Genomic DNA, 15,163 nt, shown 5'->3' on the forward strand with positions numbered 1-15,163 from the left:
TCCGGAGCAATTTGGGGTTCATGTTTTGCTCAAGAACACCTCGACATGAGCTCAACAGGCCGAGGATTGAACCGGCAACCCTCAGGCTACAAGACGACCACTCTACCCACTGAGTCATGCCGTCTCTTAAAGGAAAACCTTGGTTACGTAATATTGAACTCACTCTGCCTAAGTTCTCCTGACTGGTCCATAGTCAGCCCTGCATATATTGTTTTGTAATGTGTACATGTTGATGCATTTTGCTTCCAGTCCTGGATGGACAGTCATGTAAATGGAAAGGTTTTGGACCTGGCTCATGCCTCTTCTCACCTTTACATATCAAAGGAAAAAATCAATACATAAAAGACAGTAATGATTGTAAATGATAAATTAAATAAAACGTGGAATACTTAGTGCCTCAGATCATTTCTCTTTCTACATTTTATCAAAATATTATGACTATGAAAAAATTTGCATTCACAATAGTTACATTGTTATGTCAACAAATTATCATGGTAGATAAAGTTTAACAATACGCTGCATTCTTTGCTGCTGGTTGTCTGAGTCGCTGTGGGTTGCCAAGTTGCCGTGGGTTGCCGAGTCACTGTGGGTTGCTGTGTCGCTGGAGTGAAGAAAACAACTTTGTTCTGAACACTTCTAAAACCTGTGAACTGGTTATTGATTATTGGTTATTGAGGTACAAATGGTTGATAAATGTAATTTTTTGGGTGTCACTCTCTCCAGAGATCTGAGCTGGCAGTTAAACACGAGTAACATTGCTAAAAAGGCTCGCCAGCATCTCTTCTTTTTACGAAAATTGAGGGAATTCACTTAAAACAAAACCATTCTTTTAAACTTTTATCTGTGTGGTAACGAAAGTCTTCTTACCAGCTCTGTCACAGTGTGGTTTGGTAATTTCACTGTGAAAGAAAAGAAAACTTTAAACAGAGTGGTTCGCTCTGCTCACAGGACAATAGGCTGTGGCCTACCAGTCCTGGAGGACATTTACAAATCTAGACTTTTAACAAGAGCTTGCTACAGAGTTGTAGCTGACCTTCTGCCTTCAGGGAAACAATATTGCACTATTAAATGCACCACATCTTGGATTACTAAGTTTTTTTTGTTTTTTTTTTTCCACGAGCTGTCATGACTTTGAACAATGCTCTTTGAAATACCTCAGACATGCACCTTACTGTTTTAATTACTTCTTTTACTGCTATTTATTTATACAGTGATTTTATTGTTTCTTAGTATTTAGTCATTTTAGGATGTGTCCATGTGTTGTACTTTTAGGCTTGTGTTTCATATGTTTTGTCTGTTTAAATGACAGTGCACTTTGAGCTCTTTGCAGCTGTGTTTTTATACTGCAAATGGCAAATAAACTGAACTGAACTGAGGCCTGTACTACGAAGCGTGATTAACATACCGCGGATTTCTAGACATTCAGGATCTGGATAAGTTGCACTAGGAAGCTGGTTATCAGCTTGGTAACTCAACTATCGGGTAGGCCTATTCCAATTGAGGTTATTGCGCGTTCCCATAAAATGGGTGGTGTTTGGAGGTTCTGACCAATCGCAAGCATGGAAACCCTGCGGAGCAGAGTATTTTGTACTGTTGCTGCAGCAAAAGCCAGGAAGGAATGCTGGCAGAAACTTTCCGACTCCGTTACAGCGTAAGTTCGTCAGATTATCAAATATGAATTAATTGGACAATATAAACTGAAAGCACTCAGATCACTGTATTACAGCACAAACATTTCTGGGAATGCTTTATTTACGTCATATTTCCCCGTTCTTTGAAGGATTCGCCCCCATGTGAGCGCGTTGTATGTTGGAATATCAATTCCTCCACCATGAATGCATTAATAGTTGTGCTTTCCATAACTCAATGCTTCTGTACGTATGTCATATGTGAAAAAGAATTATCACCATTATTAACCCCCATTTCAGAAGCAACCCCAGTGGAGCTAAAAGGACTTGGGAGCAAGTAAAGAACAAATATAAAAACATAATTCAGAGTGACGAGGCTTTATTACTGCATCTGTTGTATGGATGAAAGGAGTACAGTTCATCTGCGATGCGCACTGTCTGCGGGACAGTAAGAGTCTGACCACGATGGGTCACGTTTGCTACAGACGGCTCCAACAGCTGACATGTATCTCAGGCCATTTGTTGAAAATCTGTACCTTTGGTACAGTAAGTCATCTGGAAAGTCCAACGGGTTGGATCTGTCCCTAAAGAAAATGGGCAGGCCAGTTTTCATGAGATCTGATTGGTCAGGAGGTGGCGCTTTTCTACTCGGTGATCTGTTATCCAGAACATAACCTGCTCTGGAGCAGCTTAGCAGTTCAGCATCTGCTGCTGCGGTGATACAGCTTGGTAAGAAGTGAACTAGCGTCGTAGTACAGAAAACTCAGAGTTAACCCTGAAGTTAGGGCGATAAGAGAAAATCCAGCTTCGTAGTACAGGCCTCTGAACTCATTGTTCCCTTTGATTGACAGGTTTGTGATTTCTGGTGAATGGTGGATAATATTTCTTGCAATAAAAACGATGTGGACTTTGATTGTTTCAAACAAAATGTGGCATCATCCTGTGGACACACACACAAGCTGTAAGAGCTGAACATAACTGTAACATAACTGCCGCCGACCGAGCTGCAGGTTCTGTCAGAGCCGTTACCTTGGCAACGCGCCACCATGAAATGGTCCGCTCAGCTGCTTCCTGATAAAGATCTCACGGTTTTAACGGTAAAAACAACATTACCGCATTAATAATTTATTTAATATTTATTTATTTCGTAAGTGACCATGGTATTAGCGGGGTAATGCCCTTTGGGGTGTCTATTATCCTAAATTAATGTACACCTCTTCGGGCATTATCCCACTTATTCTATGTATGTAATGTTTGGTAGCATTGTTAATTCAGAAGTATCTTTGTTGTTTTTAAGATTTTAGGATTTGGGGCTAATTTTCTATCTCTCAGTCTAGCTATCACTCTGTTCTTCATAAGAAAGTCTTCACAAGTGTAAGAATTTGACTTTGAGTTTAATAAACATAATTTTATGCTCAGGCCTGTAATGGAGCTGATTTTAATGGTGAACAGTAAAAGTTTGTGATGTTTACTGTTTATCTCGAAAATGAAACCCTAACATCTCAGAATGCATAGTGATATTATGTAATAACATTAGATTAAAGAAAATGTGGATTTAATGTAACTTAACGGGACATTTTTGTCCTAAAGAGTGAGAACAAAAACAACAGTAATCAAACTGCCATTTAAAGGGCAAAAAATCTTTAAAATTTAATTTTTTGAGTAGTTTGAGCAGGACTAGAGTTTTTCAAGAAATTAATGCAGTAAAAAAAACTGAAAAAAATGAATCTGTAAAGTTTTATATCAGTTCTTTGGAAGTTAAAATTTTCATCCATAATGACCTAAGAGTGTAGTAAATTAAAGGGATGCCTGACGGTTAATAGTGAGAATTTACTTTAAAAATTAAGACAACTGAACTAGTAAATATGGAATTTTTTTCTTTTCTGGGGTGGCTGGGTTGTGCCAACCAGAGAGCAGCAACCCTGTTTGCACCAACCTTCTTCCCTCCAGTCCTGCTTCTTTGTTGACGTTTTGTTTTTAAAAATATTGGATAAAAATATTATCCAGTAATCAGCTGTTCCTTTACTTTATATTCTGGCCAGATCAAAACCCTTATAAATCTGAATTTCTAAGATTTTTTTTTATCTGTAAATATAGACACAACTGCCAACCTAAACTGTTATAATTATGAGATGTTATATTCAGAGTACTATGCCATTAACCACAGCATAACCCATAGAGCTTTTATCCCATTGTGCTGGTCTCCATGGTAACCCTGTTAAAGACTCAACCGCTGTGTTCGTTGTTTGTCACCAACCTCTCTGGCCTCCACTTACTCTTTGATTTCTTTTTGTTGGAGCTTTGAAACCCTCCTCTCCATTCAGACTGTGGCATCAGTTGACCATGCAGCAGTCACATGTTTCAGAGTTGCATGTGTGTTTTCTACTTTTCTGTATCCCAGATGGAGACGTCGGCAGCTACAGGTGCCCCAGGGATGTTTGGCCATCGGCAGCGCTCGGTGAAGAGGAAGAGGTGGGGAGGCTTGAGGCAGCAGTGGAAACTTCTGGGCTTGTTTGAGATCGATGAGCAGCATGAGTTCTACAGTCTGACCTGTATGATGAAGGAAGGGTTGGCTGCAGCCATCCAAAGCACCATTGACAACCCAGCTCCAGTGAGTAGGGATCAACACTCCAGTCACATAAATATGAACGTATAATGTCTAAGCTTATTACATTCACATGGAAGGATTTAGGTAAGTTTACAGGCAGGACTTAATGAATACAGATGTTGTATCAGATGTGATGACGATGTGATGAAGAGCTAAGCATAGGGATTACAACCAGTGTTTGGACTGCGGTTCAGGGTCAGCTTTCTGTGTTGAGAGGGAGGGCTTCATCGGTCAAAACACATCTGAAAAGAACGGCTGCTGTGTAACTGACTTTACCAACACACGCAGAAGGAACTTTAGATTTTCTTTAATAAAAAGTTACAAAAAGTGAAGAGAAGTGATTCAAACCACAAAAATTCAGGCTCAGAAATGTAGAATTTCTGTCACAGTTCTGAGTCCAGAAAAGTCATGCTTATACAAAGTTTGGACTAATATTGATTAGCTATTTTGCATCACCAATTTATAATCAGTATAACTGCATTTAATGGTGAACCACTGTGCACTCCTTTTGGATTTTTGTTGATGATAGAACAACTTGAAAGTGACAATAATTTTTTAATGCCTGACTGCAGAAATAATTCGCTGAAAATTATTTTATTTAAGTTCTGAAGTCTTTATTTGACTTTTTAATAAAATGTGAAAAACTTATTATTATGAACATATATTTTGCATATATGTACTGTTTATTACCTTGCAATTATTGGAATTATTGTAGTAGAAGACAAGCAAATCTCATCAACCCATATTTTATTTCCAACATGTCACATGATGGAACTGAGACATTTTACTATTAGAAGGAAAATATGAGCTGATAGTGAATCTGATGGAAAAAGTTGGAACAGGGGCAACAAAAGGCTGGAAAAGTACCTGGTACAAACCAGAAACACCTGGAGGAGCATTTGAGGACTAATCAGGTTACCAGGCAGCAGGTCAGTAACATGACTGGGTATAAAAGGAGCATTTCAGAGAGGCAGAGTCTCTCAGATGGAAAGATGGACAGAGGTTCACCAATCTGAGACAAACTGGATCTAAAATTCTGGAACAATTTCAGAAAAATGTTCCTCAATGTGAATTGTGATGACTTTGAAGTTCCCACCATCTGCAGTGTATAATATGAAAATATTCAGAGAATCAGGAGGAATCTCTGTGTGACAAGGACAAGGCTGAAGGTCAAACTGGCTGGTGATCCAAAACTGGGGAATATGTATCTGTCGTGGTACTTGTCCATACACTGACAAATTTTCAGATATTAACCAATTTACAGATTTTGCTATGCTGTGCATAACCTGTCAGTTATGGAAGATATTATTTATTATTCAAATGAATCAATCATGTTTCTGGTTTTCATGGTCCTTCAGGCTCAATCAAAAACTGGGACAGAGTTTCAGATCTTAACTTTCCAGTGAAGCTGACAGCAGTTCCAGGTCACCTGGTTTTAGGTTACGCTGATGTGATGATGTCACATGATCCCAACCCGTTGGCGTGATCGGATCTCTGAAAAATAATGTCTGCCTTCACAGACTTTGTAATCTGTAAATGAAGGTTTCTCTTCCAAAACCTAAACAGAAGGATGGATGCAGAGTTAACATCAGGTACCACAGCAGCCTTCTCATCCGGATCATCAGTAACGGTTCCTCCTCTCACCAGCTAGCTGGATTTTTAAGTAAGCAGGTATTTATCAGATAATCTGGTTTGGATATAAAATGTTGTTACTTCCTGTACTGTACATGAGTAAGAGGGCAGAAACGGCATCATGCAGCATAAACCAGGTGACCTGGAGCTGCTGTCAGCTTCACTAGAAAGTTCAGATCTGAAACTCCCAGTTTGATGTTGATGGATCATTAAACCATATATGATGGTTGGAATTTGATTAAATAAAAATATTGATCTAAGAATTAAACTAAAAGTTTTGTTATTTTACAAAATGGAAAAAATTGGGGTTTTGTGGCTTTTATTATAATAAATATATATATTCAGATTATAATAGTTTTGGGGTATATTTGGGCCCAATATGTTAATAAGGCAGGTTAGAATAAAATAGTTATCAGAGGTGAGGTTGTGCTGACAAAAGATACCAAACACGGACATCGTAAAAATGCTTTCATGTGGTTCATAAGGGCTAACTGAAAAGCAGACAGTTGTTAAAGAAGAGGGGATGTTACACAATAAACCTCACCCTGTTCCAGCTTTTACAGTTTGTCTGGTTGTCAGCTCGACCACTCAAAGCGCTTTACACTGCATGTCACATTCACATACACACTCATACTCGACAGACACATCGGGAGGCAATGCACGGTGTCTTGCTCAAAGACACTTAAGCCTGCAATCAATCTACCGACCGTCCGGTTGGAAGACAACTGCTCTTCCTCCTGAGCTACAGTTGCCCCATAAAACTGCTGATCTTCTAGGATTTTCACACACAACTATCTCCAGGGTTTCCAGAGAAAGGTCTGAAGAAGAGAAAATATCCAGTTGTTGATGTCAGAGGTCAGAGGAGAATGGACAGACTGGTTGGAGATTATAGAAAGACATAGGGAAGACAAATCAGCACTGGTTCCTACCAAAGTCTGCAGAACAGCATCTCTGAACACACAACACGTCCAACCTTAAAGCAGATGGGCTACAGCAGCAGAAGACACACCGGGTGCCTCCTGCCAGCTAAGAACAGGAAACTGAGGCTACAATTCACACACACTCACCAACACTGGACAATAGAAGACGGAGAAACGTTGCTGGTCTGATGAGTCTCCATTTCAGCTCCACATTCAGATGCTAGGATCAGAATTTGGTGAAAACATCATGAAAACATGGATCCATCCTGCCTTGGATCAACGGATCTCCTTCCCCTTCAGGCTGAGTATTGTTTCTGACCATGTCCATCCCTTTATGACCACAGTGGAGCATCTTCTGATGCTACTTCCAGCAGGATAATGCACCATGTCACAAAGCTCAGATCACCTCCACCTGCTTTCTAGAACATGACGATGAGTTCACTGGACTCCAACGGCCTCCACAGCCACCAGATCTCAGTCCAGTAGAGCAGCTTTGGGATGTGGTGGAACAGGAGATTGTCATCACGGATGCAGCCGACAAACCTGCAGCAACTGTGTGATGCTGTCATGTTAATATGGAGAAAACCTCTGAGGAAGGTTTCCAACACCTGCTTCACCTATCACACCAGGATTAAGGCAGTTCTGGAGGAAAATGGGAAGGTGGACCTGATAGAGTGGACAGGGTGTGTGGATTAAAAAGCTGATCTGAGACATCAGAATTAAAATGGAATAAACTGTTTTAAAGGCTGGAGTAGAAACCATTTTATTGACTTATTCAGTAATGAATTTAGTAGAAACAAAAAAAAAGAACAAAAATGACACTGTGTAGATTTATAGGAGTTTTTAGGGTTAGCTTCTTAATGAGGGCATTAACAGCAGCAGAGTGGACCACACGAGTTTGTGAGCTTTATGAACCAACTTTCTTAACGGCAGCTTCTAAAAACCTAATGAGAATTTGATCCGAGGATTTATGGAGTAGAAGAATCCAGCGTTTAAACTGGGATCATGTTGATGGTGGGTAGAAAAGTAGTAGGAGGGTCTGGTCCAGACCACCAGAGCAAATGAAAGATTTCCATCACAGAAGCAGGGGACAGATATTCACAAAATCAACTACGTGTTGTTTTTTTTATTTTTTTTTATTTTTATTAACTGTCAAAATAAATTATGTAAAAAGAAAATATTTGGGTCACTGCTTGTTTTATATGGGATGATCCCAGTTATGTAATGAGTGAGGACTATTTAATGTATGTAGAAAGAATCACAGCACAATGTTTTAATTTGTAAAAAGTCTGCACGTGTGTGTTGTGTGTTGAGGGCTGTATAGATCCAACACAACAGTCAGGGCGCTGCTGCATCAACCTGCTGACTGAGCAGAGTGTATTTGAGTGGGATTAGGATAAAGCAGTGTGTGTGGGGCTGAGTGCTGAATTCCTGTGTGACGCATCATTCAGCAAAGCCTGAAATGGAAACCAAAACACAGAGAACAGCTGGGAAACAGTGTCATTACAGCTTAGTGGCTCGTTTAGTTGTTTATAATGTGAGTTATGTTTCATTCAGAACATGTTCTAAATCACAGCTCAGTTGTGTCTAACATCTGAGAGTTTGATGAAGAGTCGGTCCAGAGATGGAAGGTAATCTCATGCTGAAGGATGAACATGACGTGGGAGACGTTTGGATCAGGACTGCAGGATCAGTCCCTGGAAGACGTTTCTTACCTGGTCTGTTCTGATCCAGGAAGTATGAAACTACAGTGTACTCAATTCAGTTCAGTTCAATTTAGTTCAGTTCAATCAATTCAGTTCAGTTCAATTTAGTTCAGTTCAATCAATTCAGTTCAGTTCAATTCTATTTAGTTCAGTTCAGTACAGTTCAATTCAGTTCAATTCAATTCAGTTAAATTCAGTTCAATTCAATTCAGTTCAGTTTAATTCAGTTCAGTTCAGTTCAATTCAATTCAATTCAATTCAATTCAGTTCAATTCAATTTAGCTCAGTTCAGTTCAATTCTATTTAGTTCAGTTCAGTTAAGTTCAATTCAGTACAGTACAGTTCAATTCAGTTCAATTCAATTCAGTTAAATTCAGTTCAATTCAATTCAGTTCAGTTTAATTCAGTTCAGTTCAATTCAATTCAATTCAATTCAGTTCAATTCAATTTAGCTCAGTTCAGTTCAATTCTATTTAGTTCAGTTCAGTTAAGTTCAATTCAGTACAGTTCAATTCAGTTCAATTCAATTCAGTTAAGTTCAATTCAGTTCAGTTTAAATCAGTTCAAATTAATTCAATTAAGTTTAAATCAGTTCACTTCACTTCAATTCAATTAAATTCAATTCGGTTAAAATAAATTACATTCAATTACATTCAATTACATTCAATTCAGCTTTATTTCTATAGCGCCAATTCACAACAACGCCGTCTCAGGGACATACTGTATATCAATTCCAGCCAATCCATAATAAATAATAGCTTTCTTAGGGAAAACCAACAGATTGCATTGAATCTTGACTTCGATTCCTTCCCCCATCCTGAGCTGCACAGGGCGACAGTGGAAAGGAAAAACTTACTTTAACAAGAAAAAAAAAACCTCCAGTAGAATCAGAACCAGAACCCGACTAAGGGAGGGCAGCCATCTGCCTCGACTGGTTGGGGTGGAAAGGACAGGAAGACCCGTTCAGAGAGGAGAAATTAAGCTAATAAAGTTAATATGTGATGTGTGTAATGATGTCTTATGTTTATACATAGAAAATAAAGAGCAGAGAGATGAAAAGGGGGGGAAGAGCTCATTGCATCATGGAACATCCTTCAGCAATCAAAGCCTATGGCAGCATAACTGTAAGGATCATCAAAAAGGAAGAATTTAAACCTCATCTTAAATATAGAGAGGTGTCTGCCTCCTGAACCCAAACTGGGAGTTGGTTCCATAAGAGGCCCGATAGCCCAAGTCTCTGGCTCCCATTGTACTCTTAGAGACTCTGAGAGCAAAGCTCTCGGTTTGGAATATATGGAACTATGAGATCTTTGATATACAATGGAGCCTGGTCATGCAGAGCTTTATATGTGAGAAGAATAATTTAAAATTCTGTCCTAGATTTAACAGGGAGCCAATGAAGAGACGCTAAAACTGGGGAAATATGATCTCTCCTGCTAGTTCTCATCAGAGCCCTCGCTGCAGCATTTTGGATCAGCTGGAGACTTTTCAGGACACATTTGGGACTGGCCACTAATAAGGAATGGCAGTTCTTTATTTATTTATTTAACCAGATAAAAAACTCATGGAGTACACAATGTACCACATAACAAAAGCTTTTTTCCTAAGTTCTATTTTCACTCTAGGGAGTCCAGATAGGAGTCCTTTATCTAAGACCATGAGAAGATCATTGGTAGCTTTCACCAGGTCTGTCTCTGGGCTATGATGAGCTCCAGACTGAAACTCTTCAAACTGATTATTCCTGATCAAATGGGCACATAGTTGAGTTGTAACTATTTTCTTGAGAATTTTAGACATAAAGGGGAGGCTGGATATAGATCTTTCTAACACTCCTGGATCAAGATTTTTTTTAAGTAAAGGTTTGATGACAGCAGTCTTAAAAGACTGAGGTACATATCCTGTCAATAGAGATATGTTTATCAGATCCAGCACAGATACATTAACTAGGGAAAAATTGATTGGGATAGGGTCTAAAATCCATGTTAAAGGTTTAGGTGAAGCTGTTATTCTGGTTAACTCGGGGGGCTGTACAGGACAGACACAATCCAAACAAAAATCAGCTTCTCCATACTCTGAAGCTGCTGCCGATGAGACATCACCAATAGAGGGAAGGATATCCTGGATGTTCTCTCTAATCAGTGTCATAATATTTTGTATATTTTTGATATTTTGTGGTTGTAAATGAATGTTTGCCAATAATTCCAGTGTTTGTAGGTGTAAACAAAGCTTTCTCACCCTGTAAAAAAAAAAACCTGCCTGAGAAATTCAGGTTTGTGCATGTGTGGAAAAAGGTTTGTATGAGTGTAAAAAAATAGAAGTTCTTTTGCAAATATTGGTTCATGGCTGCAAAGCAGAAAGTTTGGTTGTTTTTTTCTTTCTTAGTTACACATTTTACACTCCGAACGTCATTACCTGCCATAGTTAACTTTATTTATTCATCACTACATATCTTGCGAAACAACAAAATTCAGTCCTCTGCTTGTAACCCATCAGTAGAGCAGTGGGCTGCCAGACTCCAGCGCCCGGAGAGCAGTCGGGGCTTAAGGCCCTTTTACCTTGGTTGTCAGCACGGGGCCTTGAACCCAGGCTCTCCAGACCCAAGCCCACCTCTGTAACCACTAAGCTACCAACAGAAAATCCTGCATACGGGTCCATCACATTACCCTTTCAGCTTAGCTGGTCACAGTTATTTATTTTTTATAGTATTTTTTAGAGCTGCAGGAGCGTAAGAATGAGTTTTTCTTGTCATTGCACAAAATGTAATCTATTGTAATCATTGTTGTCGTCAGTCAATGACATATCCCACACCCCCACAAAAACATTCACATTGCTTTAATCAGCTAGAACATAATTCTTTCTTTTCTCTTTTTTGTTGTAAGGTAACATTATGTAAATTATTGGCATTAAGAGGGTTAAAAATGAGAAAATAAATTCCCATTTGCTAGTCATGATGAGGACTGTGAATTTATAACCGAAAGAAAAGTTTAAAAATTTGATTCAGACCCCGTTGGGGTCTTTGGGGGAAAAGTGTGATTTTCTTTCTTTTCAGAATCAGAATCAGAAATACTTTATTAATCCCTGAAGGGAAATTTGTGTTTCCAGTACAACCCATCCAAGACTAGACAATAACAACATATAACACAAACAGGATCAGGCAGTCTGAGGCAGCAGCCGTTTCTACAGCGCTCCTTGTCTTAGATATAGGTGAAAGGTAACATTAGGGGAGTAAGATGTAGCTGGAGAGGATAAAAAAAGGCATCTCCACACTGGGCCTAAGGGCCCATTATTGAGATACAAAAAACACTCCTCAGTACATAAATCACATAACTCAGACAATCACAACATCAGAAACACGTGGCGGGGGGGAGAGGGGTCTCCCATAGCAGCAGGTGCAGACGCAGCTGCATTCTCTGAGGGCGTCCAATCAACCCACGGCCCGGGAGTGGAGGGAGGGGGGAAGGATAACCCAGACAGTGAATCACGGGGAGGTGTATCTGTAGTGGTGTACTTGAGTGTGGAGCGTGTGTGTGCGTAAAAGTGAGCATCTGAACTTTGCCCCAGTTCTCCATCACAGTCTATGCCTCCTGATGATAGTGGGCATCCTTGGGAGCTGATCCAGGTTAAAGTCCATTGCCCGTGAGGAGGGTGGGGGAGGGTGGGGGACTGAGCATCCGTCAACAAAACATTCCAGGGAGCTTTTAACCAGCCATCCAAGGCCAGTACAGGGAGCCGAATTTGATAACAGCATTTGTTTTGGTTCAGGCCAGAGCTGTTTCGTCTGCCTTGAGTCTCTCAGTGGTCCCACTGGCGACTCCAATCATCCGAATTGTGGGTCAGTGTCCATCCAGCCGAGCCGACAACTTCACCAAGTTGGTGACCACCTTACGTACAAGCTCAGAAATCGCAACCAGTTTGCCATCCAGAGCTTGAATAGCCTCCAGTTTACGATTTAGCTCCTGCACCGCCAAAGCCTGATTGTTCATAGCTCGACACACACCGGCACAGAAATCCGGCAGCTTGCCAGTGACTGCCGACAGTGTCCGAATTTTGCGATATGCCAGGAAACCGCCCGCTCCAAACAGCAGAAACCCAGTTATCATGAATCCGAATGTACAGATGTCTTCAGCGTCCTCGACAGAAAGGATCGACAGACACATGACTTTCCACGCTCCCCAGGAATCCATCACATATCCAGCCGAAAACATTCCGCCAGGACAAGCAGGCTCCCCTACGCCTGTTTTCCGGTTCGAATAAATTTGGTCGATTGCATTTAGGGACCAACTGATCAAATCCATAGTTCAAGATTTGAGTTTGGAAAGAAATGCAGAGAGAGGCTCAGAGATGACAGGACAGTAGCAGGGCAGAGTGAGGAGGAGGGAGGGAGAAGAAAAGAGTCTGCCTCTGTTGAGAGCCGGAAGAAGAGGAACCTGAGGGTTAAATGTTTACTCATTTCCCTCAATATCATATTGTGGCCCAGTTGAGTCACAGAAGTAGTTGAACCTCCCCTTTGAGAACCTGCTGAAGGGGACATCTGTCCTATGATTGGACAGTTTGATTTGTCCATCCATCCATCCATCCAACCATCCATGCATCCATCTATCCATCCATCCATCCTCCCTCCCTCCCTCTGCTGCTTATCCGGAGTCGGGTCGCAGGGCAGCTGCCTAAGCAGGGAAACCCGGACTTCCCTCTCCCCGGCCACATTCACCAGCTTATCTAGGGGGATCCCGAGGCGTTCCCAGGCCAGCCGAGAGATGTAGTCCCTCCAGCGTGTCCTGGGTCTTCCTCGAGGCCTCTTTCCGGTGGGACGTGCCCGGAACACCTCACCAGGGAGGCATCCAGGAGGCATCCTTACCAGATGCCCGAGCCACCTCATCTGGCTCCTCTCGATGCGGAGAAGCAGTGACTCTACTTTGAGCATCTCCCAGATCACCGAGCTTCTCACCCTATCTCTAAGGGAGAGCCTGGCCAGCCTGCGGAGAAAACTCATTTAGGCTGCTTGTATTCGCAATCTTGTTTTTTCAGTCACTACCCACAGCCCGTGACCATAGGTGAGGGTAGGAACGTAGATCGACCGGTAAATCGAGAGCTTTGCCTTTTGGCTCGGCTCCCTCTTCACCACGACAGACTGATGAGTCCGCATCACTGCAGACACCGCACCTATCCGCCTGTCCATCTCCCGCTCCATCCTTCCCTCACTCGTGAACAAGACCCCGAGATACATGAACTTCTCCACTTTCTAGCACTCCTAAATAGACCTTACAAGGGAGGCTGAAGAGTGTGAGCCCAAGTTTTTGCCTTAGGGACCACCGAAGCTGTGTTTCGCTTAGCCTGCCATTACCCATCAGCTGATTCAAGAGTCCCACAGGCCAAAAAGCCCCAATAGGACTCCTTCTTCGGCTTGACAGCATCCCTCACTGCTGGTGTCCACCAACGAGTTCGGGGGTTACCGCCACGACAGGCACTGATGACCTTGGACAGCTGCAGCTAGCTGCCTCAACAATAGAGAGTTTGATTTGTTAACATCTAATTAGTTTTCTACACATAAACTTGAATTTCTCAGCGAGATTATTTTTTACAAGGTGACAAAGTCTGATTTACAACTACAAATTCTTCAAGACACTGATTTGACTCCATAGCAGGTGGAGTTTCTAACCTTGTTGCTAACAAGCTGTGTTCAGGTGTTCTTTCAGGTGAGAAATGTCCTTGTTACGGTCATGCTTACTGTCCAACTTTTAAACTTAAACAGTTTGATCTCAAAATATCAACTACAAGAGAGACAAATGAGTTTTTTAGGATACTTGTAAGGCTCTGTAGGTTGATCCATCACTGTCTTTTTCATGTCACCCTCAGACTGTCCTAACTACATTTTAAGCTTTTTTGTGTGTGTCTCCTGCTGTAGACTGACCTGTCAGACGAGGACTTTAGATTAGAGCTCACAAAAATTCACAAGGTATGTTTGTTACTCAACAGCTGTCTAATATCAGAAGATTTTTCGTGCTTATTTTGTTAGTGTGTGTGTTTGCAGAATTTTACGATGGAGACATTTGCAGGCCCGGTATTCGCCAGCTTTCGGGGATCTTTAGGAATGACAGAACAGGAATATCAGCAGTCGCTCTGCTCTGAAAACTGCTACCTCCAGTTCATCAGCAACTCCAAGAGCAAGGCCGACTTCTTCCTGACGTTAGTCAGCACAAATTACAACAAAATACTCTAGTTTTTCTTAGAATATAAACAATGGTCAACCACTGATCTGTTACCAGGGCTCTGAATGAACTCCCACCAAATGCAGGTAAAAATGCGGCCATTTTGGCGGGTGATGAATTAATGATGTAGTCATCGAGAAGAGTCGACATGTTGTACAATATATATATGTTTATGAGGTAAACCTCATAAATATATATTTTTAAATATATATTTATATTTACTCTATTTTTATTAATTTGATCTTTGACCCAAGTATGTACATATAAATATATATATGTGTGTACATGGGCGTTCTCTCATCCATCCAAGCTCGGGTCCTCTACCAGAGGCCTGGGAGCTTGAGGGTTCTGTGCAGTATCTTGGCTGTTCCTAGGACTGCTCTCTTCTGGACCCAGATGTCTGAGGTTTGTCCTGAGATCTGCTGTAGCCACTCTTCCAGTTTGGGGGTTACTGCCCCGACTG

General features: G+C 41.2%; 1 protein-coding gene across 3 annotated transcripts in view; it reads left to right on the forward strand.

Annotated features, from left to right (window-relative positions):
• The window catches only part of pip5kl1 (phosphatidylinositol-4-phosphate 5-kinase-like 1), a 33,531-nt gene that overhangs the window by 9,742 nt on the left and 8,626 nt on the right, over window positions 1-15,163 (forward strand). Inside the window, exons 1-4 of one of the 3 annotated variants that reach the window (XM_041969558.1) lie at window positions 1,628-1,651; window positions 4,030-4,239; window positions 14,397-14,447; window positions 14,523-14,677. In XM_041969558.1, the coding sequence (XP_041825492.1) occupies window positions 4,030-4,239; window positions 14,397-14,447; window positions 14,523-14,677 (416 nt within the window). In that variant the 5' untranslated portion in view covers window positions 1,628-1,651. Of the gene's footprint in view, window positions 1-1,627; window positions 1,652-2,665; window positions 2,726-4,029; window positions 4,240-14,396; window positions 14,448-14,522; window positions 14,678-15,163 lie in introns of those variants that run through there. The other 2 variants (XM_041969556.1, XM_041969557.1) reach the window with 2 other exon arrangements.

This window comes from Melanotaenia boesemani, chromosome 19 (assembly GCF_017639745.1).
Source record: "Melanotaenia boesemani isolate fMelBoe1 chromosome 19, fMelBoe1.pri, whole genome shotgun sequence".
NCBI lineage: Eukaryota > Metazoa > Chordata > Actinopteri > Atheriniformes > Melanotaeniidae > Melanotaenia > Melanotaenia boesemani.